General features: G+C 42.4%; 1 protein-coding gene across 1 annotated transcript; it reads left to right on the top strand.

Annotated features, from left to right (window-relative positions):
• Positions 1-1,797: 1,797 nt before the first annotated feature.
• AMACR (alpha-methylacyl-CoA racemase) lies at positions 1,798-26,109 on the top strand. The gene is made up of 5 exons (XM_084629508.1): positions 1,798-2,143; positions 6,733-6,876; positions 8,577-8,737; positions 15,329-15,515; positions 22,118-26,109. Exons 1-5 carry the CDS (start codon positions 1,894-1,896, stop codon positions 22,525-22,527), a joined length of 1,152 nt encoding a protein of 383 aa, XP_084485634.1. The 5' UTR covers positions 1,798-1,893; the 3' UTR covers positions 22,528-26,109.

Genomic DNA, 26,109 nt, shown 5'->3' with positions numbered 1-26,109 from the left:
TCTGTTCCTCCATGAGCTTTATTGTCCACTCCTGCCCATCTCCTCTCCTAGCTCGCCACTTCTAGTTGCTCATTTATTGTCTCTCTCCATGCTCAGTGCTAGCTATCTGCCCAATCTGATGATTGCAGCAATTCACGAAACATATCCTCTCTAACTCTTCCTTGTTCGCCTCCTCTGATGGAGGTGCTCCACTGGTGTGTAGGAGCTGGCCCTCAGGGCCACATCTGCAGAAGCAAAAGAAATAGTCAGATTTGTGTGGAAGCAGGGAGACCTGGATTTAATTCTTTGCTCTGCTACATAGTACCTGTGTGATGTTGGGCACCTTGCTCAAGGCTGGGTGAACTTGCATTCTGGTACCCCTAGCCCCCATGGGTGTGGCACCCCACATTGGCTCCCCACCATCCCTTCCCCCCAACCACTGCACTGTGCCCCTTCACCCCTAATGCCTGCTCCCCCTCCGGTACCCCTAATACCTAAACCCCTTCACTCCCTTCTGACCCCTCCTGTGCCCCTAATCCCTGAACTGTGCCCCCTTCACCTCAACCCCTGCACTCCCCTCCTGCGCCCCTAACCCCTGCACTGTGCATACCCCCTTCACCCCAAAACCTGCCTCCTCCTGTGCTCCAACCCCTGCACCTAACCCTTACATCCCTCCACGTGGGCAAACTGACCTGGATGCACAGGGAAGCTAGCATTGCTGCTAGCTCCCCCACTGGACTGCTGCCCTCCTTGTTACTAAAATAAATACATAAAATAAATCCTGGCTCCCCACTTACCCCCAACGTTCAGAACTTAAAGGGCAAACATAAAGAATTCTACACTTATCTTTCTAAAAACTCCCACGGGTTAGGATCTCCATAGTGTCAATCCTGTAATGGGCCTGCCCTGGGTCATAGGACTGCACTGTCCCTACAGACACCAAAGAGGGAGAGTGGCTCAGATTTAAAAATGTTATTAAAGCTAATGTTAAAATTATCTTATACACAGGTTAAGAAAAGAGTGTCTGTACATCAGGCTGCAATGCTTCCATTATCCCAAAGTACAAAATCTGGTATAAAGGTCATAAAATCCATAGAGTACTACATCATGGGGGGAACCATGGAAGCACCTTCAATAGAAAGGGGCCCTGCTCCCCGAGCCCCCTGTCTTGAGGATCCCTGCTCCCCCAAGCCCCTGTACCCCCAATTCTGTGTTGTCGCTCCCCCTTCCGCTGAGTCTCCCCATTTCCCCCCATCCCCGTGCCGAGGGCCCCGCTCCCCCTTCCGCTGAGTCTCCCCGTTTCCCCCCATCCCCGTGCCGAGGGCCCCGCTCCCCCTTCCCCTGAGTCTCCCCGTTTCCCCCCATCCCCGTGCCGAGGGCCCCGCTCCCCCTTCCGCTGAGTCTCCCCGTGTCCCCCCATCCCCGTGCCGAGGGGCCCTGCTCCCCCTTCCGCTGAGTCTCCCCGTTTCCCCCCATCCCCGTGCCGAGGGCCCCGCTCCCCCTTCCGCTGAGTCTCCCCGTGTCCCCCCATCCCCGTGCCGAAGGGCCCGCTCCCCCTTCCGCTGAGTCTCCCCGTTCCCCCCCATCCCCGTGCCGAGGGCCCCGCTCCCCCTTCCGCTGAGTCTCCCCGTTTCCCCCCATCCCCGTGCCGAGGGCCCCGCTCCCCCTTCCGCTGAGTCTCCCCGTTTCCCCCCATCCCCGTGCCGAGGGGCCCTGCTCCCCCTTCCGCTGAGTCTCCCCGTTTCCCCCCATCCCCGTGCCGAGGGGCCCTGCCCGCTCCTGGCGGGGGGCGGGGACCGCGCGGGAGGCGGACGGGGCCGCCGGCCGCCGGGTGTCTGGCCCGCTGGGGGCCGGGCCGCGGCGGCCGCTCGATGTTTCGGCGCTCGGCAGGAGGCGGCGGAGCCAGGCGCGGCCATGGCCCTGCGCGGGGTGCGGGTGCTGGAGCTGGCGGGCCTGGCGCCCTCCCCGCTCTGCGGCATGATCCTGGCCGACTTCGGGGCGCAGGTGGTGCGGGTGGATCGCTGCCCCCGCTCGGCCATGAACGCCGACGTGCAGGGCCGGGGCAAGCGCTCCCTGGCGCTCGACCTGAAGCAGGGCCCCGGCGCGGCGGCGCTGAGGAGGCTCTGCCGGGGGGCGGACGTGCTCGTGGAGCCCTTCCGCCACGGTGAGGGGCCGGCCTGGGCGGGCGGGTGAGTGCCGCCGGCGGCAGGACCTTTGGGCGCAGGGTTTGGGGGGAGGGGTGCGGGTGCTGCCGGGGGAGGGCACCTGGGCCAGGGTTTGGGGGGAGGGGTGCGGGTGCTGCCGGGGGAGGGCACCTGGGGCAGGGTTTGGGGGGAGGGGTGCGGGTGCTGCCGGGGGAGGGCACCTGGGGCAGGGTTTGGGGGGAGGGGTGCGGGTGCTGCCGGGGGAGGGCACCTGGGGCAGGGTTTGGGGGGAGGGGTGCGGGTGCTGCCGGGGGAGGGCACCTGGGGCAGGGTTTGGGGGGAGGGGTGCGGGTGCTGCCGGGGGAGGGCACCTGGGCGCAGGGTTTGGGGGGAGGGGTGCGGGTGCTGCCGGGGGAGGGCACCTGGGCGCAGGGTTTGGGGGGAGGGGTGCGGGTGCTGCCGGGGGAGGGCACCTGGGGCAGGGTTTGGGGGGAGGGGTGCGGGTGCTGCCGGGGGAGGGCACCTGGGGCAGGGTTTGGGGGGAGGGGTGCGGGTGCTGCCGGGGGAGGGCACCTGGGCGCAGGGTTTGGGGGGAGGGGTGCGGGTGCTGCCGGGGGAGGGCACCTGGGCGCAGGGTTTGGGGGGAGGGGTGCGGGTGCCGCTGTGGGAGGGCACCTGGGGCAGGGTTTGGGGGGAGGGGTGCGGGTGCTGCCGGGGGAGGGCACCTGGGGCAGGGTTTGGGGGGAGGGGTGCGGGTGCTGCCGGGGGAGGGCACCTGGGCGCAGGGTTTGGGGGGAGGGGTGCGGGTGCTGCCGGGGGAGGGCACCTGGGCGCAGGGTTTGGGGGGAGGGGTGCGGGTGCTGCCGGGGGAGGGCACCTGGGCGCAGGGTTTGGGGGGAGGGGTGCGGGTGCTGCCGGGGGAGGGCACCTGGGGCAGGGTTTGGGGGGAGGGGTGCGGGTGCTGCCGGGGGAGGGCACCTGGGGCAGGGTTTGGGGGGAGGGGTGCGGGTGCTGCCGGGGGAGGGCACCTGGGCGCAGGGTTTGGGGGGAGGGGTGCGGGTGCTGCCGGGGGAGGGCACCTGGGCGCAGGGTTTGGGGGGAGGGGTGCGGGTGCCGCTGTGGGAGGGCACCTGGGGCAGGGTTTGGGGGGAGGGGTGCGGGTGCTGCCGGGGGAGGGCACCTGGGGCAGGGTTTGGGGGGAGGGGTGCGGGTGCTGCCGGGGGAGGGCACCTGGGCGCAGGGTTTGGGGGGAGGGGTGCGGGTGCTGCCGGGGGAGGGCACCTGGGGCAGGGTTTGGGGGGAGGGGTGCGGGTGCTGCCGGGGGAGGGCACCTGGGCGCAGGGTTTGGGGGAGGGGTGCGCGTGCTGCTTGGGGAGAGCTATGGGTGCCACTGGTGGGAGGGTCCCTGGGCGCAGGGTTTAGCGGGGAGGGGGATGGGTGCCTCTGGTGGGAGGGGTCCTGCTGACTGGGGGAGTACTAGGGTGCAAGGCTTAGGTGTGTCTGTGGCGGATCAGAGATGGGGGTGCTGTGCCAGGGAAGGGATCCTGGGGATGCTCTACAGGGGAGAAGAGGCAGAATGGGGGCTGGGTGCCAGGAGTAAAATTGGGGAAGATGCTGCTATAGAGGAGGAAGGACGGGTGAATAGAGGGCAGTAGTCAGGTAGCGTTGCCCCACGTGGGAGATAGGAGCTGCTGTTAGGGAATGACAACTCTCAACTGGCTGGATGCAAAATAGTGTGGTTGGTGCAAATGTCATGGGGCAAACCCAGATTTATGGGACACAACAACCCACAGAATAGAGTTTAGGGTTAAAGTATCCTATCCAAACAATGGCCCATTAAGCCTCAAACAACTTTGACAATTGTCCAGGAGCCCATAGATGACCCCAATGGATGTATAATGGGGCAAATTGTGGCATGCTTCAGCTTTGACCCTGCAAAGACATGCATACACATACAAATGGCTTAAACACTTGCACACCCAGTGTGTACAGTTTATCAAGCATGTGAAGCTTTGTATGTCTGGGGCGTTAGTTTTTAATATGGAGGTGCAATTCCCGTGGAGACAACAGGTCCAGCATGCTCTGTTGTTTCCTAACCCCTTGATCCGCAAATATGGCAAGTTTTAGCAGGAGGCTCAGCTTCAAGTTGCATGTCACATGTTGATGCCTGTTGTTCCCTTAGGGCTGCAATTCTGTATTAAAGATTAAGGATTCACTGAAGTATTCATGTGCTGTGTTCTGGCCATACCAGATTTAGGACTAAAGGGTCACTTTATCATTTTAAACATCAATCATTGTAAATCAGCTCATTTATCTGCGTTACTAATAACACCTGTGAACATTAAAACTGGGAACTTCTTAAATCTGGTGTGCTTTTCTTTGTGTATTCCTGGGTTTTGACGTGTTGTATGTGTTTTTTTTTCTCATAGGCTGTACAGTGGAAATCAATGAATCCAATTTCATTTTAATTTTTAGTTTCACATTTTCTGTGTTGAAATGTTTGGGTTGCCGTGGGATTGTTTGGTTAAAGTGACAAATTCCATTGGAAATGTACAGTTAATATAATGGAAATTTCTATTGTCCTTTGGTTTTGTAAAAAGTTAGTTACAAAGTTTAAATATGGGTGCAAGTATGAGTTGAGACTAGTGTCTTATTAAGGGTAAATTTCCATCTGTGGTTCTTTGTAATTCTATAGCTAGATAATGCATCTCATGGACCTGGTCCTGAAATTGTCTCAACACTGGTTTGGATCTTCTGGCATAGAACCAGTTGTAGGATTGGGGCCCAAGTGATACGTGGGGAGATTTTAAATGGCACAAAGAGAAGTTAGGCATCCAAATCCCATTGGCTTTCAGTTAGTTTCTTTGTGATATCTGTTGGAGTTGGGCTTTTGAAAATCTGTCCGTGGTGGTAAGAGCAAGCAAATAAATTTTGTGCCTTGTCTAGTAAATTGTCACAACAGTTTTGTGAGGCTGTATTATAACTTTGGTCGTAGAAAAGGGGTCTATAAATAGGGTATGTTTTTGACTTCATAATAGTTCTCTTTATGTTGAAAGTGCTTTACAATACTGAGTTAACATTGACAGAGCTAAAATTGGTTATTTCCAGATTAAGATTCTTACACTTTGATCCTTCAACTGCATTTATGCAGATGCAAAGCTTCATCAATATGGTTTCATGTGGGTGGATCCAATTTGTATTTATAATATACCGTCATGGAACTTAAAAATTTCATTTTTGCAGGAAGGGGTGGATTTATTTTTGTCCGTTTAGGAATTTGCTGTTATTCGATGCAGTTCACCTTTCAGGGCAGGTGGAAATTTGAAGATCCAGACCTGTATAATTATATATATATTATTAAACAGATGCTGATACATGATGGTATGCTGATACATACATACCAGCAAATCTCTCTGTTTCTCTGCCTAGCCATTATCAGTTGACACTTCTCAGTCAGTGTCATGCTGGACCTGGGTCTTCAAGGAGTTGAAGGATGATAGGATTGTGATTTTATAGATTAATTTGGGGAAGGTGTGTTCCATTCATAAAATGTAATGTGGAAGAAGGTATGAAAGCAATTTTAAGAATTAAGAATCCAGTATTTCTCTTTTCCCCTCCATATCAGATCGTGTAGCTCTGCGGAGTCAGCACTGTTTATCAGACATACTTCTGACCAAAGTTTATCTGTAATTTGCTAAACACAGATAAAAGTCCATTTTACAAATTATACACAGCTTAAACATTTCACCTGGAAAAAATAAACAAAAACAAGACACTTTTTGTGGGGGTTGGGTGCTAAAGGGAGGAAAACATTTCAAAATGTGAATTTATACAGTTTTTCATCCCTGTAAATTAAAACTGACCAAACCTACATTTATTTAAGTTTGCAAAAGTTTCTTGAGCTTGAACCTACAGAAGAAACTTTTGTTTGTACAGTTTCTGCAAATCATTTGCTGTGTATAATTGCCCCAGTCTGCTCTTGTTTTTATGATAGATAAAAAGTAATAGTAGTAGATGGGTAGGCCAACGTAAGGATAAAATGGAGTGTCTTATGCCAAAACTGAAGGAAAGGGGAAATATATTGGGCAGGTAAGCAAGGAAAATGTCATTGAGTTATATTCTGATAAGAGACAGAAGCAGTCCTGAGAAAGTTGTGCAGAGGTTCAGCCTTGTAAAGATGGGGGAGTGTATTAGCCAAAAGTTTGCCTTTCTTTTTACTATGGTGCGTGACCTCCTGGGAGCTGTCTCTTTGGTTCAGCTATGTTCAGTGGTCCACAGTTGAGGAAATTGGTCAGAATGATCATGAAGGGTCTGAAATTGGGGAGAAACAAAGTGCATTTAAACTACTTTTACACTAAATTTATATTTGATGCATTCAACATATAAAATAAACTTAGTACATTATTAATTTAAAAAATATTGGTAATTCATGTTTTAATATGGCTACTGTAGTTTAGGCTTTTTTGAACATAATCAGCATGTTAGCTTTAATTCAAGTTCATAATGACTAATGCATTTTACTGTTTTTCATTTCAAATCAAGTTTGTTTTGAATCTAGATTAAAAGCAAAAATTTGATTTGGGATTAAACATTTTATTTTTCTGTTAAGGTGTCATGGAAAAACTTGGTCTTGGTCCAAAGGTCCTTCTGAAGGAAAATCCAAAACTTATCTATGCTAGACTTACTGGATTTGGCCAGTCAGGAAAATATGCCAAGTCTGCAGGTCATGACATCAATTATTTGGCTTTGTCAGGTAAGCTGTAAAAATTCCTATTAGATTAACTTTATTTTTGCTTTAATTAAGAATTGTATTAGCAGGTACTTTGTGTACATGGCTTAAATTACCTGAGTGTTGTCATCTTCAGGTAAAAGAGGATAAAAGAAGAAAAATCTAGATAAAGTTTTTTCTTTTTTTTTTAAAGGTAAATATAATTTTATGATAGTCTTCAGGTTTATCTTTTCGTTTTGGGCCTGATCCCCCAACCTTTACTCACCTGGGCAATCCTTGCATGGTTAGTCCCATGAAACTACAAATCAATAGGTTTACTTGTGTGAGACTGGATTATTGAGGTAAGTGAAAGCTGCAGGATCCAGGCCCTTTGTGAGCTCTGTCTTGCCTGAGTGCTGTACATATCCTTATGTTGAATGCCAGCCCAGAGGAAAGTAGCTAACAAAGTGATGTTATTGACTTTAATATTGCTGGACTGTAGAACAAAGTCCACACTGCCTGCTAAAATAATTTTCTTCCTAAATCCGCTTTAATCAGTACCATTTTGTGTGGTTCCTGGCAGCTATTACCGTAACTTGGCAGCCTATTGCAAGAAGAAAACCTCAGCTAGCAACACCTGTATTTTTGCACACTTTTGGGGGGGCAGAGGGGTCCTTTGAATTAGAAAATGTAAAATATGCTTTTGCACCAATTAACTCTTTTTTCAACAAATCAAGTTTTATCAGAGTTTGTTGGCAAAAATATCAGACAAGTGTATGGAATGTTTACAGATCTAGCAGTACACTTCTTATGTGATTCCAAGTTAGTATTTCTCAAACTGCTTTTGCCAGAACAGCCCAAAGTAAATGATAATCCTAGTTTTTGGCAAACTATTTTCTAAAATAAAACCAATCTGCCTGAAATGTCACAGGCATGCCAGATAGATTATTTCTGCCAAGTTTAAAACAAATTAGACAAGGCATTTGGGAGGTGTGACTGCTCAAAAATGAGGTGATCTCATGTTTTGGAAATTTTCCTTATGGTTTTGGTTTGCTGTAACCCAAAAATGACTTGTCCTAGAAAGTCCAAATTAGATTTAATATATTCATGTACTGGTGCTTATGACACCGATTCGACTGTTGAATGGCAGATTTTAGTTATTGAGAAGTTTTCTGCATGCATGCTCAGTGGAGTTCTTAACACCATGTGTCAACTTGTGTGCACTTTAGAAAACACACATTGGTGTGTGAGTTACTTAAACAATATATCAGCGCCAGGCAGTGTTTTAGGATGCATTGAATTTGTACACTGCTTCAGCTGCAGGACTCAGATCCTAGGCTGATGGCTTAGGAGGAATGTGGCTTTGCAGGGCTGATAAACTCCACATTGCCCCACTGGCAGGAGGAGGGGAAAGAGAGTCGTTATAGGGGAAACGAGAGAGCAAAATGAAGGTAAGGGGGCTGTTTAGGGGAGCAAAGAGTGCTAGCACTCTAGAAGCCCCTTCCCAAATAAAAACAATGCCAGATCCTTGGCTCTGCTTCAGCCCTTTTTTGTCACTCCTGCAGTGTAAAGGGGCCATAATGTTGTCTTAAACCACTAGCTGAGGATTCTCTTGGAATGTAGGGGATGCTGTAGTTACCTTGGTTAAGGTATATAAATTGAAGAAATGTTAGTTTTCATTTTTCTAACATTAATGGTCATACACTTTTTGATTAAATTTATGTGCTTTTTGCACTGTTTTTCAGGTGTGCTGTCGAAACTTGGTAGAAAAGATGAAAATCCTTATGCACCAGTAAATCTTCTGGCTGATTTTGCTGGTGGAGGTGTCATGTGTGCAATGGGTATAATTATGGCCCTCTATGAACGTACAAAATCTGGCAAAGGGCAAGTCGTTGATGCAAGTATGGTAAGTTTTTGAAATTTGTTTATTTGTAGTTTTTTGTTTTTAAACTCTAACTCTACAAAAGGGAAAAAGGATGAAGTTGTTGGTAAGGCATAGCACTGGGAGTTAGGGAAATGAAAAGTTAAGCTACCTAATGGGACACCTCTACTCCTTCACCCACCGGCAAACATCTTATCACACCTTGCCACTGCCCTAACTCCTTTACACCACAGAAAATAGACCGCAATCTTACCTCTGCCGCCCGTGGATGCCAGTGTCTGACACACCCTTTAACAAACTACCTCCTCTCAATCTGATTATTTGAAGATGATGATGTGGTAGGATGTGTTGGAAGGTGGTATGCCATGAGAAGATTTTATGCCTCACATGCACCCAAAATGATGCATAATGGCAAAAAATGACCCTTAATCCTTAAAATTACTTTTTAAAAAGTCTCCTTGTTGCATCAGATCTATCAAAGTTTCATCTGTCTGCCAATTTTTGTTTAGATAGACGATGTCTTTTGAAAATATATCAGTTAACAAAACCAAAAAACAAGTCAGACTGCCATGGATGAATTTCAACAACAGATGAGTTTCAAACACTTTGATTTCTTTTCATGATTTTTTTAAAATAAACAAAAACTACACAGAAAATTCAGAGGACTTAAAAATGAACACTGAAATTTCTCATCGAAAGGAGAAAAAAAACAAAAATGTACGTCCCACTTTAAACCTCTTACAGAAGACAACCTTAGCCATGGAGCCACAATTGGTGCCTCCATAATAGTGTTTTCAAATTAATTTTTCCTTTTTTAAAAAGGAACACTGTACAATTTAGTTTAAAACTTGACCTTTCTTAAAAATATAGTAATACAATGGGTAGTGTCATTTGGACATTATGTTCCATTCAGTTGAACAGACATTACATAGGAAAGTGCTGATAAAGCACATACATGCACCATCAGCAGCAGCAGCAGCAAAGACAGTTAAATAATAATCTGAGACAGATGAGTCTGGTTCCACTTCCAACTCTGACCCATGGAAAGAGATTTTTCTTTTTTAAACGTAACTAATACCACAACCTATCAATATTTGAACTGTCACTTCATTTTAACCTATTTTTGTTTAAAGGGCACATTACTTATTACAGACATTTGCATCATATTAAGAACTCTTTCAGGTGGTGGGATTTTCTTAAGGAGGAAAAGAGGAAATAGTTTTTTAACTTCCTCTCATGTCCCCACAATGACTTTTCATAGCATTTCAGTCTTTCATAGATTAGTGTGCCCTTTGTCATGTCTACGCCAAAAGGGAGTCTTGTTCTCAACTTCCTGCCAAGCGACCTTTTTCAAAAGTCACTTAACGATTTTCACACCGTTCTCTACAAAACTGTTGGATTGAGAATACCTGGGATTTGAAGTTATGTGCTTAAACCCATACTCTTCTAGCAAATGTTTTAAATTCACGTCCATCAAAGCACTGACCATTTTCAGGGATTCCATGCCTGGACAATATGGATTTTAAGCGCATTAAAACATATTCTGATGTACTAGTTTCTAATATAACAATCTCTAGTTAGTGAGAATAATAATCCAAAATCAAAACATAGTCGTTACCTACATACGTAAATAAATGCACACTAACTTTAGACCATGCCCTTAACTGTTCATTGTTTATCAACATAGGCTCTTTTCTCTGTTTAGGTTGGTATTTTTGACACGTTTAATACATTTTAACTGTTTTTTCCTATTTTATTATTCATTTGTAGCCAATAAAGTATCTCTCTGGCTCTGCATTTACATTTCTCCATGCCCATCTGTCCTTCATGTATTCTTGTGAGCTTGTAAGCTTTTTATATCTTGGGCACTGCTATTCTGTTTCCTGTAAACAATATGCTATCAGTAACAGACCTGTTTTGAACTGGAAATATGGACTTGGTATGTAATGTCCTGGCCGCCCTGTGGTAATAGCTTTAATTACCTCTGTAAAGTCTCCTCATTAGCTGTAGCCTCAGCAAATTCATTCCACTTCCTTTCTGAGACAAGAAAATTCTTTTTTTTCATCAGGTTGACATGCACTATGTCTGACTCCACCTCTCTTTCTCCTACAGTTTTATCAAATGCTCTGGACAATGTGTTCACTACCACTAACTCTTTTTCTGGAGTATATGCAATTGTTAAATTATACAATTAGAGCTGGAAAAACAGTCGTCATACTGTGGGCGGAGTGTCAACTAACCCCTTAATTGCAATTGATATGGTCTGTTTGAACACATGGAATATTTTACAACATGCACTAGGGCTAAAGTTTCTTTTCAGTTTGGGCATAGTGGCATTCTGTTCTGTAAGAGCTCTGGATGTATACACCACTAGTCTTCAGTGGTAGTCATATTTTTGTAGCTATGTTGCCCCTATGCCGCTTTTGGAGGCATCAGTGAACAAGCTGGTCAGTCTTCTGTGGTCAAAATACTTTAGCACAGGGGATTTCTGAATCAATTGTTTCAGGTTGACAAACTCTTTGTCCAGTTTAGCGTCCCTTGTCCATTGACTATTCTTTTGCGTGAGTGCATGGAGGTTGCTGGTTTGTGCAGCCAAATTAGGTATAAATTTACCAACAAAATTAACCATTCCTATGGATCCTTGTACTTTCTTCTTATTTTCTGGGTGGGCTATTTGTTATAGCTTGTGTTCTGCTAGGATCAATAAAGTTAACTTTTCTCCTAAATAGGTTATTTCTCTGAGCCTGAATTTACACTTTTATTTGCTTAGCTTCAGACCTACTGCTCTAACCCTGTCCAATGCTTCTAACCTGTAATTATGTTCCTCTGTTGTGTTGCCCCAGAGGAAAATGTCATCTATATACACTTTTGTGCCTTCAGTTTCCTCAAATATTTGCTGTACAGCTCTATGAAAGATATCTGGAGCAGATTTTAGACAAAACGGGAATCTGAGAAAGCAATATCTTCCATATGGTGTAATAAAAGTACACAATTTGGAGCTCTTCTCATCTAAGGGAATCTGCCAGAATCCAGATTTTGCATCTAAAAAAGTAAAATACTTTGTACCAGCCATATCCCCCCAAATGTCTTCCTTGATATATAACTGAAAGTGTTTTCTTTTGATATAGTTGTTGTTCTTCCTTAGGATCCAGGCATAATCTCAGTGTTCTATTCTTTCCCCCCCTACTATTTGCTAGTGAGTCTGTAGGCTCTTCGAATTACATCATTTGTTACTAAACGATCAAGTTCTTCTTTTGAGATTTTTTCCGTCATACTTATAGGAATATTTCTAGGGACTTGTATGATGGGATAATTTGGTTCTGTCAGTTCAGTTCTATATTCAGTTGCTAATTTTCCTATGCCCTCAAAAACATCCTGATACTGTTCCTTATCTCCTCCACCATGTGCACTCTTTGGATCAGTCCAAGGGCTTGGCATGTCTTTAAACCCTCTAAAGGGGCTTTATTTCTTTTAACTATTACAAAGGATATCTGTTCTTTTTGATCTTTTACCTTCACTTCTAATACTCATGTACCTCTACTAGGAAAAAGAAAAGGAGTACTTGTGGCACCTTAGAGACTAACAAATTTATTTGAGCATAAGGTTTCGTGAGCTACAGCTCACTTCATCAGATGCATTCAGTGGAAAACACAGTGCGGAGATTTATATACATAGAGAACATGAAACAATGGGTGTTACCATACATACTGTAAGGAGAAAGTGTTCTCCGACTGGTTTTTGAATTTTATAATTCTTGACGTCTGATTTGTGTCCATTTATTCTTTTACGTAGAGACTGTCCAGTCTGACCAATGTACGTGGCAGAGGGGCATTGCTGGCACATGATGGCATATATCACATTGGTAGATGTGCAGGTGAACGAGCCTCTGATAGTGTGGCTAATGTGATTAGGCTTTGATTATCACTACAAAAGGTTTTCTTCCCCCCTGCCCCCGCTCTCCTGCTGGTAATAGCTCATCTTAAGTGATCACTCTCCTTACAGTTTTCAGAGTAGCAGCCATGTTAGTCTGTATTTGCAAAAAGAAAAGGAGTACTTGTGGCACCTTAGAGACTAACCAATTTATTTGAGCATAAGCTTTCATGAGCTACAGCTTATGCTCAAATAAATTGGTTAGTCTCTAAGGTGCCACAAGTACTCCTTTTCTCCTTATAGTGTGTATGGTAACACCCATTGTTTCGTGTTCTCTATGTATATAAATTTCCCCACTGTATTTTCCACTGAATGCATCTAATGAAGTGAGCTGTTGCTCATGAAAGCTTATGCTCAAATAAGTTTGTTAGTCTCTAAGGTGCCACAAATACTCCTTTTCTTTTTGCGAATACAGACTAATATGGCTACTACTCTGAAACCTGTCATTCTACTAGGAAAGAGTTCTCTGTTGCAAGCTTTCAGTTTAACATGTTAGTTGCCATGTTCCCTGTCTTTTTCTTTAACCTTTTAACATTAATATCTGAAAAAACATTTATCTGAGCGCCAGGATCCAATCTGCAGGTTGTTTAGAGTCCCATTAGTCTCTAAAGAAATTGTCCATTCATCTGTTCCTTCCTCTTCAAATACAGTTCCTAGATAGAACTCTTCTGTGCTGCTGTTTGTGCTCTCTCTGGATTATGGCATCAGCATGCATGCTTTGCTTCCTCTTCTGCAGTTGTTGATCCTGACTGCAGACTTCGGTAAAATGATTGTATTTCTTACAAATATTACAGCGATTACCAAAAGCTGGGCATTGTTGAGGCCTGTGTTTGTGTCCACATCTTGTGCAGTCCTTGAAGCTGCCCCTTGCAAATTCTTGTGCTTTACTTGTTTTATGCTTCTCTCTGTTTTTTTGCTCCATACTGAGTTACTGTTTGCCAGTTTTTTCTCTCTCTTGTTACTCTATTCAGAGTGGCAGTGGCCTGTTTTCCTTCCGTTTTTTTTTTATTCTGTTCAGAGTGATATCAGCTGCCTGACACAGTCTTACTGCTTTATCCAAAGTGAGAGTCAGATCTTCTTATAGTCCTTTTTGCAGCTTTGGATCTCTGATTCTAATTACAGTTTGATCTCTTATAACTGAGGCTACTTTTTAGTCACGGGCATTTTTAGTAAAAGTCATGGACAGGTTCTCAGGCAGTAAACAAAAATTCACAGAAGTCACGGAGGTCATGGAAAGTCACAGAATCCATGACAAACTCGCAGCCTTACTTATAACTGAATCTGTTAATCCATAGTTGCAGGTTTGGCTCATTAGCTTCCGCTCTTAGAAATTTTTCAAATTATCCTTCTATTTGTCTTCTAAGGTAAAACATGTGTCTTTCAAATGTTACTCTTTTTAGGTATGCAATATTCTTAAATTTCTGCACAGTTGTGTCATAACTCACCCTCTTGGCCTGATGTAATGCATGTCTTCAACTCCTGTGCCTCAGGTGCTGCAGTATTTAAGAAGATTGCTATTTTCTGCTGGTTTTCTTTCTCACCAAAGCTAGCTGCTTGCTTGCATGCATGCATGCATATATATAATCTCTGTTTGACCAGGAGTCTGCTGCATTACCTGAGAGTTTCAATTCTTTGGGGACTTTTAGTTTCTTTATCTCCAAGGTGACTTCTTCACCACTTTTCTTTGTCCTTTCTTCTACCTCACTCTGGTACCATGTGTTGTTTGTGGATTCATAAGAAGAAGGTATAGTCTAGACTCTTAGAACTAAGCCTTTATTAGAACTAAAACAGAGTTACATAAGACAAAGGAGAGCCATGTGCTCCTAGCTACATACCTGCTGAACCTGACTTCAGACTGCTTGGGTTTTCTCTCGCCCAGTTCCCTGTAACATGTGCTCTGCTCTTAAAGGCACAGTGCATACTCCTAACAATTCCGTTGATACCTTTCCATTTCTTTTAGGGGACCTCTTACATAAGTTTAATAAGCTCAATGTCAGACATACCTTTTGGGTTCCTTGATGTAACTGTAATCAATGCTCGGAGCTCTACATCCATATGTCAACACCCTCACCATCTCTGCTATCTTGTAGGGTTCCTAAAGTGTGCTCGCCAGTGAGAAGCAGGGAGCTCCACAGATTAGAGAGAGCTGTGGGAGAATAGGCAGGTTAACATAGTGATCTCTGTGTGCATCTCAGTTTTCTGGGTACTGAGAACTAGAGAGAGGTTTTATCTTTTGACCTCCTTCACATTTTCTGCAAGCAGTCTTATCTCAGCCAGTTAAGTGCTGAGGCAGTTACTGTCCTGTAGAGCCACTGAGCTTGGCCTGTCACCTTACAACTCATTTCTTTGCTATTGGAATCACTGGGAGCTTGATAAAGTAAGAAAAACATTATCCATCCAGTACATTAATATGTCTTATGCCAATCTGATATTATCTTTCAGGGCTCCTTTTTACTCCTTTTAAATTTAGAAAACATCACATGCATAACTTTAAAGGCAAGATTGTTATGAATGATATAATCCTTAAACCAACTACTTAACAAGAATATTACAATTCAGAATCCTAACTAAGTATAACTTTAATTGTAAGTTTATGAATACTTGTTTGTGTGGAATTGCCAGCGATTTCACCAGTAACTCTAAACTTTTTATTTATTTATTTATTTTTTAAAATAAATCTTTAAGGTAGAAGGAGCAGCATATCTAAGTTCTTTCCTGTGGAAATCACAAAATTTAGGCCTTTGGAATAGACTTCGAGGGGAGAACTTGCTGGACAGCGGAGCCCCTTTTTATGAGACCTACAAGACCCTAGATGGGAAATTCATGGCAGTTGGTGCCATTGAGCCACAATTCTATGAGCAGCTAGTAAAAGGTAAGTAACTTTCAGCAGTTGGTTCATACACGTGCCTTTCCTCAGCCAAGTGTGGTTATCATTTGATATCTTTGTTCCATGAAATCCATTATATTTGGTTTCTTATACAGGCAAACCACCTTTTGAAACCAGTTTGAATAAACTATATATTTTTTGTAACATTTGAATGGGTAGGGTTTTTTTAATATATATTTTTAATTACAGATTTTCTTCTGGAGATTTGCTACTGTGTTGTTTTGTGACTGAATTACTGAACAATTTCTTTGTAAACCACTATTTTCAAAGGGTTATAAATCTGCTTTAAAAACTCATTGTGGGTGGAATGCAAGGTTTTAGGCTAGACTGCAAATTAAAAAAATACCTTTCAATTTTTCAAAGAAATTAATTAAACTATTTTAAAATGCACTTGCAGTGTAGATAGTTTGTAATAGCATTTCACTTTTTAAGGTTAAATTGGATTTTTTAAAACAAGTTGGCTATTGTAAAGTAACTTGTACTGCCAAATTTCATAAAGCTTTGTAGTGTCTGACATCAGATTGCAAGACAGATTAATAGCGTGACAAATACTATATTCAAGTTTTTCTAAAAATCCATGATAAGTAAAGTAACAAACTTATAAAAGATGATTAACACCAGACTTCACTAGACTTTCCTCTTGCACTTAAAACCTGATTTGGTCCTGGCTTCCCACATCTTGCCCCCTTCCCCAGTGGTTCCTTCTGTGTAAGATAGACCTTTCCATTCTCTCTAGTCAGAAGACTGGGACTCCACATTTATTGTGAATCCAGAAAGAATCACAGTAAGCAGTTAGTTATAGCTATAACATTCCATTCAATTTCATATTTATACACACACACAAACACACACACGTTCTGCAAGGTTGTTATCCTAGTTACCAGCCTGAGAGTTGCTCGTGCCAAGCCACTGGCCAGGTGGCCTGGACACGAGAAGGGTCAAATGCTTATGCTCTTGGAAGTTGGTTTGCAGAATCAGACCCCAAAGTTCTCAGTCTCTATAGTCCATTTTTATAGAAATTTATTCCTATGCCAGTCTATGGGAATTGCTTCATCATGCTTTTGCTGAATCAATCAGCAGATGGCACATTCCTGATGGCTCTGTGTTGTTCTTTGGTTCTCCCATCCTTGAGGCTGTTGCGTGGATTCCAGTCTGCCCTCCGGGGGGGGGTCCTCTGGTTGTTTCCACCTGACGCCTTCTCCCGCTGATGGACACTGGATTCTTCGGCTGGCACCTCCCTGATCATTCAGTTATTATCCACACACATCCTCTATCTCTATTTTAATCACAATTGTTAACAAAGCGAGATAAATACAACAAAGGGGCGGGGAGTCTCTGTGTGAGGAGTAGTTGTTACAAAGTATTGCTTTGAGAACAGACTCTGTCTTAGGATGTAGGAACACAATTAGCAGCTCGCAAGTTTCACACAGAGAGGGAGAGAAACAGTAAAAACAAGAGACCAAAAACCAAGAGACCTCTTAATTAGTAATACCCTGGAATTTAAACTATGGGGAATCAAACTCATTTGTGATTTTAATACAGAACTTCTTTAATATCATCCAACATAATCCTCCTTTTGACACTAAGATTTCTAATCGTCAGTTTTCAGAGTAACAGCTGTGTTAGTCTGTCTTTGCAAAAAGAAAAGGAGTACTTGTGGCACCTTAGAGACTAACCAATTTACTTGAGCATGAGCTTTCGTGAGCTACAGCTCACTTCATCGGATGCATACCGTGGAAACTGCAGAAGACATTATATACACACAGAGACCTAGTTAGTCTCTAAGGTGCCACAAGTACTCCTTTTCTTTTTGCTAATCGTCAGTGTCACTTTCTATGTAGCCTATTCAAGAGAAGGTACTGTGAGGCAATTTGAGTTTGTGATTCCAGTTCATCCCACGTACATGATCCTACTACAAGGTTTTGGGGCAACAGGAAAGGTGAGGCACACCCACTTTTGAGGAGTCCATTCAGTACAACCTCTAGTGTCCAAGAGCTTCCCTCCCACTCCAGCCCACTGGCTCGAGGTTCGGGGTAGCCAGAAGGATCCCATGTGTAATATGGGGAGTGGGCTAACCTTCCATACCTTTGCCTCCAGAGACTGTTGGTGTGCAATTTTGACAACAATTTCACCAATTAACAGGTCTGGTTTTACAATGCTAGAAACATACTGCATCCATTTGTACTGATAAGTATCAAACAGTGATCTTTTTTTTCCCCCCTTTGTTTTTGTATTAGGCTGTCCTGTAGCTGGGACAGAGAGCTTAATTTATTCTTAATCAGGTCTGCAGTATTTTTTTTAAACACACAACAGTGCTAGCAACAAGACAAAACATAGAACACAAAACACAATTTCTATTGTGACAGTAGATTCATGGTATTGGGTTGCTCTTCTGCTGGCATCAGCTTTTCCTGATTTTCTGAAAGACACAAAGAACATGTTTCTACCCCTTTTGGGGTGGCAGATTACTGCTTAAAATATTTCTTTTACAAATATCCTTGCTGATTGCAGGCAAAACAGAGGAATTACCCCCATATTTTCCTGTGTTTGTTCTATAGGCAGGCCAGGTTTCAATGGCTTCTGTCTTTTAAGGGTTATGGGGAAATTATCCCACTGTTTAGTCATTACATCCATGAGGTGGGGTACCTCATTTTCCCTTTTTATACAGCAGACCAAGTTTATAATGTTTTTCCTGCTGTGTTAAGCTTTAAGTTTATTTACAGGTAATAGCTGAGAAGCACAATATGATCTTAAAGAATTTTTCCAAAAATCATACACACTATATACATTGTTACAGGGGTACTTATTATCATTATTATCATTAAATGTATTAAAGTTATCTTGTTATACCATCCTTTTATTTAGACAATTTGTTTGCTGACCAGGTATGTCCTTTAGCAGCACAAAGGAGCTGCAGGTAGTTCTTTCCTTCCTTTACCAGTTAGGTAATTTGCATTTTCACAGACACTTCCTGCTTGCTTTTGGATTTAAAGCCATCAGCAGCTCAGAGACTCTCTATCTTAAAAGGTTTCACAGTAGCAGCCGTGTTAGTCTGTATTCGCAAAAAGAAAAGGAGGACTTGTGGCACCTTAGAGACTAACAAATTTATTTGAGCATAAGCTTTCGTGAGCTACAGCTCACTTCATCGGATGCATTCAGTGGAAAATACAGTGGGGAGATTCATATACATAGAGAACATCTTAAAAGGGACACAATCAGCTTTCACCAGAGTTTTGATTATATTTAACTTCTGCTTCCAAAACGCACAGCAATCTGAAAAAGAAAACCCAACCTGTTATGGCTCCCTTTGGAGCCCTACGAGCATTTTAATTCAGTAGCATGGTATGTTTGCATTTCTTTTGCCCCTTCTACAATATACACTGCACATGTTCTGGGGCAAATGCACATTCCTTCCATAGTTTAACTTCTATAACATTATCCATATCAATTTTTACATAAGGTGTGACTATTTCTTTTGTGCTTACAGAGTTTTCATGTACCTTTATCCAAGTTCCAGAGTAGCAGCCGTGTTAGTTTGTATCCACAAAAAGAAAAGGAGGACTTGTGGCACCTTAGAGACTAACCAATTTATCTGAGCATAAATAAATGCATCCGATGCCACTGAATGCATCCGATGAAGTGAGCTGTAGCTCACGAAAGTTTATGCTCAAATAAATTGGTTAGTCTCTAAGGTGCCACAAGTCCTCTTTTTCTTTATCCAAGTGACAGTCTGATTACATAGAGCCATTTTAAGGCTCTGTGTTTCTAACATTGCTTCTTTTTGTTTTGAGCACCTCACCCCTGCTGGTGCTTCAGAGGGGCACGGTCTTTTTTAATTTCTTATTCTTTTACCACAGCTCTTATCTGCTATTTTGTTACAAAAAACAAATAAAAAGAATCCAGACTCTCTCCCTGTTCTCCTGATTTTGACTGCCCTGCTGCAGCCATTACTTAAAAACATTTTAAATTTTGAAAAGCATTGAGTTACCTCTTAAGGATTAAATGCCAAAGCCAAGCAACACTAATCACCTGTGTCTAGCAAAAAGGTCTGCCAGTTTTGCAACTTTGAATTAAAGTGTCAAATGGATTTTTAGTGGCATTATTTAAAACAAAAACAAAACCAGTTGGTCCTTAGAACTTTACATATTTACACACACACAGACAGATACATACACATTTTCTTTTCCTTAACATCCCTTCCACCCTGCTCTGTTTTTTACATCTTACATTCCCTTTATACATTTGAGGCAGTTAAGTTCCAATAGAACCCCCTTATGTTCTTTTAGCAAATTTGACTTAAGTTGTCCATAGTCAAATGATTTCAATCAGATAGTTTATTTTTCCCTGGCTTATTTACACACATTCCTTTGGAAAAAGGCCCATTTTTCCTTCAGAATGGCTGCAAAGAAACCAAGAATTCTCTTTCTCTAACACTTTTCCTTTTTAACATTTTCACAAAGTTTAACTGCTTAATTCCCTCCAGCCTCCACAGAGTTAACTTTTCACTCTCTTTTCTCTTCGTAATTATGGCTGGGGGTGCCGTACATATGACCTTCTCCCACTTCACCCGCTCTAATGGCTGCTACCTGCTAAGTGGCAAAGCCCAATTTTTGTCTCAGACTCTTAATTAGTGACTCATGATGACTATGATTTGCAGGTGCTCTTCCCTGCTTCAAGGTTAATTTCTTTACCATACTTTTGAGCACATCTGTCTCTCTCTCAATTTTCTCAGAGGATTTAGCTTGGTCTGCCAGGAATCTTTCTCTCTCTCTCTCTCTCTCTCTGCATTCCTGGAGTGCCTCTTTCACTATTTCCAGCTGACTCTGTTTCAGAGTAACAGCCGTGTGCTCATGCTCAAATAAATTGGTTAGTCTCTAAGGTGCCACAAGTACTCCTTTTCTTTCAGCTGACTCTGGTTATTTGTAGCCAACACCTTCCAATTGTCTGCTCCCTTTTCCATTTGGTTTAGCTTTTCCTGTAAAGATGCCTTTTCCTCTTTACATGAAGACAAGCGGAGGGAAGAATCCTTACATGCCTCCCACAACAACCAAATTGCTGCTGCATCTCTTTTGGCAGCACGACAAGGTTTGTATATGAGGATATACTGAGCCAATCTATCTTCTAGGTCCGAAATAGTGCAGACATCAGCTAGGGCTCGTTTAGTCCAAGGACTGTGCCCAGATTTTTGAAGGATTTGTTTAAAAGGTGTAATTTCTTTAACAAAAGGTGAGGTTGGAGTTCCTTCTGACTCCATTCCTCACTCTGGTACTGGCTTACCCTGTTTTCTTTTAAACATCTTAACATGGGTATTTCAATCTCTTTGTCACTCCTGGTATTACTCAGCGAGTGACAGCCTAGATTCTGAAATCGTAGCTTATCAAATTTCCTCGTCACACCTGGCACAGGTCAGCGAGTGACACAGCCTAGATTCTCTGATCCTGCTACTCCTTGTTCCAGCGAGCAGCACTGCCTGGCCCTTAGGCCTTCTTGTTGCCCCTGATACTTTGGTGAACAATAGGACTTGGATTCTGTAATCGTAGCTTAGTAATATGAGCTCTGTATATTTTACCTCTGCCTCCTGGAGGCCAGAAGGCTGGTTAACCAAATAGAAATGCCGAGCTCAATAGAGCTCGCGGTGTGCACACCAATATTTACAATAACTGAGGATTTTTACCAATATTCTCCCTTTCGCAATTCTCCACCAAAATGTTATGGGTAAAAAATTGTGATTTGTGTGGTTTTCTTATTTGTATGGTGCAATCTGGTGCTTTTCCAACATGCAGGAAGACATGAAGTCTAGTGCTTGCAATCTAAGGCCATGTCTACACTGAAAAGTTAGATTGACCCAGCTAAATCACTCACAGATGTGAAGAATCCACATCCCGAGCAGAGTAGTCAAGTTGACTCCCCCCGACTCCCTGTAGACAGCGCTAGGTTGATGGAAGAATTCTTCCATCTGCTGGACCGCTGCAGCAGTGCCACTGTAGTGTTTCAAGCGTAGACAAGCCCTTAGCAGGCAAAATGGAGGCAAAGAAATGGGAGAAAGTGATGTAGCATCAAAGTAAAGTGGTAGGGGATCTCCAAATTTTTGCTGCATTTTCCAGGAAGGTTTCATTTTAAAAAGATGTTTCTATTTCTTTTTTGTTAAAGGCGTCACAGTACAAATGATAGAACCACAGAAGCTAAAGATCGAGAAGGTCCGTTAGGCAATAGGGTCTCTATCCCTATCTTTTCTACATTATTTTTTCCTCTGTTTTAGAGCTATCAAGTCAAAGGTATATAGCTCTTAACTCTGTGCCCAGTTTGTGCTGTCTTTATGAGCCTATATCTGATGCACTTTAATATAATGGCAAGAACCAGGGATGGTCGTTTTCCTTTCCTTTTTCAAATTATGTGCCCTGTAATAAATTTTGAAACCACTTGTAACTGAAGCCTAATGTGCCATGACCCTTATGCTGTCTCAGGCTGCCTGCAATAAATATGCTTGAGAAGCAGGGTGAGCTATGGGCTGCAGAAAAAACATTTACTCTATTTTTATTAGCATGCCTAAAGTACAATACATCTAAACTTTGTTTTTATCCTTTTAGGACTGGGGCTAGATTCAGATAAGCTTCCCAATCAGTTGAGTTTCTCTGACTGGCCTGAAATGAAGAAAATGTTTGCAGCTATATTTTCCAAGAAGACACAAGCAGAATGGTGCAGGATCTTTGATGGCATAGATGCCTGTGTGACACCTGTTTTATCCTTGGATGAAGTTGCCTTACACGAGCATAACAAAGAGCGCAGTTCTTTTATCAAGAATGATCAGGAAGAGATAAGTCCTAGACCATCTCCTCTTCTTTCAAGGACTCCAGCTACTCCATCTCCCAGAAGGGATCCTTTTATAGGAGAACACACAGAAGAGATACTTCTAGAATTTGGCTTTACCAAGGAAGAGATTGCTAAACTTCACTCTGAAAAAGTAATTGAATTCAATAAGCCAAAAGCAAATTTGTAATATCTAGCCATGCAAATCAGAAAAGTTTCAAACTGTCACAATAAGATTTTGTGCATTAAAGTTGGAATTACATGAGGAAATGTTAATGTAGCATCACTTTTTCAGGGCCGGGGTGTGTGTGTGACTGTTAAATTAATGGATTAATTGAGGACTAAATATACAAACTGTATTCCTAATTGGATTAGAATGCCTATAGAATGTTACCATTGAAATTTTGTCCTGGGGGTGTTTGTTTTGAAAAGATATGCAGTATTTGCTTGTTATAATGGTTTATGTCATTTTTAATGTTTCCTTCAATAAGTGTATTATAGGAAATGTGTGCTTGTTTTAATCCTTGTGTTTTTAATATATGTTATAATTAGCTGAAGGCAATGATTTTTATAAAATACTGTTATACTTCATAAACAGGTTGCTGTGTTGTTCATTTATAAATTTGAGAGAGAGCTCTTTTGCCTGTATTTTCACAGTATTGATATAAAATTCATTTGCATTATCCTCCCAGAATATTCATTAAAATACCATGGCAGAGCAACTATATTTAACGCCTGGCTACATTTCTGTAGTACTGTTAGTCCCATGACATTTGGAGTCTTAATTTGGCTGGAAAAATTGCCCTGGGTTGAAATTTGATATATTAAAGTGTCTGCCAATAAGCAGCCCTTTCATCCGGTTGTGAAAAAATGGAAAATAGGTTTAACCATATGAGTAATAAACAATAGTTACTGCATGTAGACCATAGTCTCTTTCAAAGTTAAAGTGGCCATTTGAAACTTCCTGACACTTGAAACATTCTGGCATGTCTTATTCTAAGTATAAATAAAGCAAATAGTTACCACAATCGGTATTGCATAGATGCCACAACCTCTTTTAAATTGGCAGCTTTATGCATTTTTTCCAAAAGCAGTTAGATCACATGGTGCACTAATTGTCTGACTTTAAAAAGCTAACCAAAAAACACAATTCAAAACCATTTGCATTCTAGGATCAGATACGTTGTATCAGTGCCTCTGCACCTAGGATGCAAATGGTTTTGAATGTTTGTTTGTTTTAAAGTCAGACAGTCCGCGCATCATGTGGTCTAGTTGCTTTAACTTTAAAAAAGGCTGTGGCCTCTAAGAGTAAGTATTTTCGTAACCGTTTTCCTTATTTATACTTGGAATATGACGCATCAGAATATTTTAGTGAGACCTTAAATGCTCATTGGGGGTGTTTGCTCTTTTGGGATTACATTCAGTATTTACTAAAACTGAGGTATACTGTAACTCATCTGGCCTCTGTGTAGTCAACATTACTGCTGTGGAAAACTTTTTTTTCTTTTGGTACTTAATGGCTGCATGGGCTTGGGAAAACTTTTATAAACACAGGGTTATGATAAAAAAAAATTAGACAAATTTGACAAAAGATGCATTGGGTCCCTGGATGATGATAATCCTAATGAATCCTTGTTTTTTAAACACATTTTGGAAGATATTTTTTTTGTCTGAAAGTGTTCTAATCCATATCCATGATCAAATAATAATTTACTTTAGTTCAGATCCTTCTGGTCAAGCCAGGGAATTATAAATGTGATCAAGTTGAGGAAACAATCTATGGTGTATATTTAGGGCCTGATCCAAACTCACTGGAGTCAATGAAAAGACTCACATTGACTTCACTGGATTTTGGAACAGATCCCTAATTCAGATATAAACCTGATCAGTGGTGTTGATATATCAAGTACAGATTTCTACTGAAATTTTCAGTTTTCACTTCAGACCTATTACTTTTTCATGTAAGAAGTTTTTCTTTAGACTCTCTTTCAATAAATTGAGAGATTCTGAAGCAACTTCACCTTTGATTTCTTAGCACTAATGAAAATGTCTACCTTGATTTAGTTCTACATGAAATGGATGCAGAAATAAGTCCCAGACATCTTTTGGCAGATCTTTGCTAGGCTTTGTATTGCTTATACTTTTCCACCATTGTATCAACAAGGAGCAATGGTCTCAAGTTGCAATGGGGGAGGTCTAGGTTGGATATTAGGAAACACTATTTTACTAGGAGGGTGGTAAAGTACTGGAATGGGTTACCTAGGGAGGTGGTGGAATCTCCATTCTTAGAGGTTTTTAAGGGCCGGCTTGACAGAGCCCTGGCTAGGATGATTTAGTTGGTGTTGGTCCTGCTTTGAGCAGGGGGTTGGACTAGATGACCTCCTGAGGTCTCTTCCAACCCTAATCTATGATTCTATGATCGTACTATTACAGACAGATAGAAGAAACAAAACATTGAGACCTCAACTATCTATAAAGAGCTGCACAGACAAAATATTCCAGGTCTTTCCTGTCCCACAGTTCAATTTATTTGTTACCTGTGCTGACCTAGTTTATAGTTGAGTGGTGTGGGTTTCTCTGTTTTAATTGGGAAAAAAAATGGGAGAGTTAATTAGTCTAAAGTGGGAGCACAGCTTATTGTAAGACTGTACTTAAAGAGTAGTTATCAATGGTTTGCTATTAAACTGGGAGGTGGTATCTAGTGGGGCCCCACAGGGGTCAGTCTTGAGTCTGGTACTAGTGAATCGTTTCATTATGACTTAGATAATGGAGTGAAGCATATGCTTATACAATTTGTGGATGCCACCAAGATGGGAGGGCTTGCAAGCACTTTGGAGGACAGGATTAGAATTCAAAACAACTTTGACAAATTGGAGAATTGGTCTAAAATCAACAAGATTAAATTCAGTAAAGAAAAATGCAAAGTACTGCACTTAGGGAGGTAAAATTAAATGCATATCTACAAAAATTGGGAATAACTGGCTAGGTAGAAGTACTGCTGAAAAGGATCTACAGGTTATAGTGCATCACACTGAATATGAATCAACAACGTGATGTAGTTGCAAAAAAGGTTAATAGATTCTGGGGTGTATTAAGAGGAATGTTGTATGTAAGACCCGGGATGTCATTGTCCCACTCCGCTGGGCACTGGTGAGGCCTCAACTGAAGTACTGTGTCCAATTCTGGATGCCACGCTTTACGAAAGATTTGAACAAATTGGAGAGGGTCCAGAGGAGAGCAACAAAAATGATCAAAGGTTTGGAAAACCTGACCTATGAGAAAAGATTAAAAAACGTGGCATGTTTAGACTTGAGAAAAGAAGACTGAGGGAGGATCTGATAAATCTTTAAATATGTTAAAGGCTTTTTCAAAGAGGATGGTGATCAGTTGTTCTTTATGTCCACTGATGGTAGGACAAGAAGTAATGGGCTTAATTTGCAGCAAAGGAGATTTAGGTTAGAGATTTAAGAAAAACTTTCCTAGCAACGAGTTTCCAACTAGGGGTAGTTAAGCACTGGACTAGGCTTTCCAGGGAGATTGTGGAATCCCCATCACTGGAGGTTTTTAAGAACAGGTTGGACAAACACCTGTCACAAATGGTCTAGATTCGTTTCATTCTGCCTCAGTGCAGGGGGCTAAACTTGATGATCTCTTGAGGTCCCTTCCAGTCCTACATTTCTATGATTAATTTATCCTGTATTTGGTAGCTCAGATAGCTCTTTCACTTCTAGTGATCTTGTAACAATAATAAATACAAAATATTCAGATAGAA

This window comes from Lepidochelys olivacea (genome assembly GCF_965140295.1).
Source record: "Lepidochelys olivacea isolate rLepOli2 genome assembly, chromosome: 5".
NCBI lineage: Eukaryota > Metazoa > Chordata > Testudines > Cheloniidae > Lepidochelys > Lepidochelys olivacea.
Note: the sequence above shows the minus strand (reverse complement) of the source record. Positions and strands in the feature narration are given on the sequence as shown.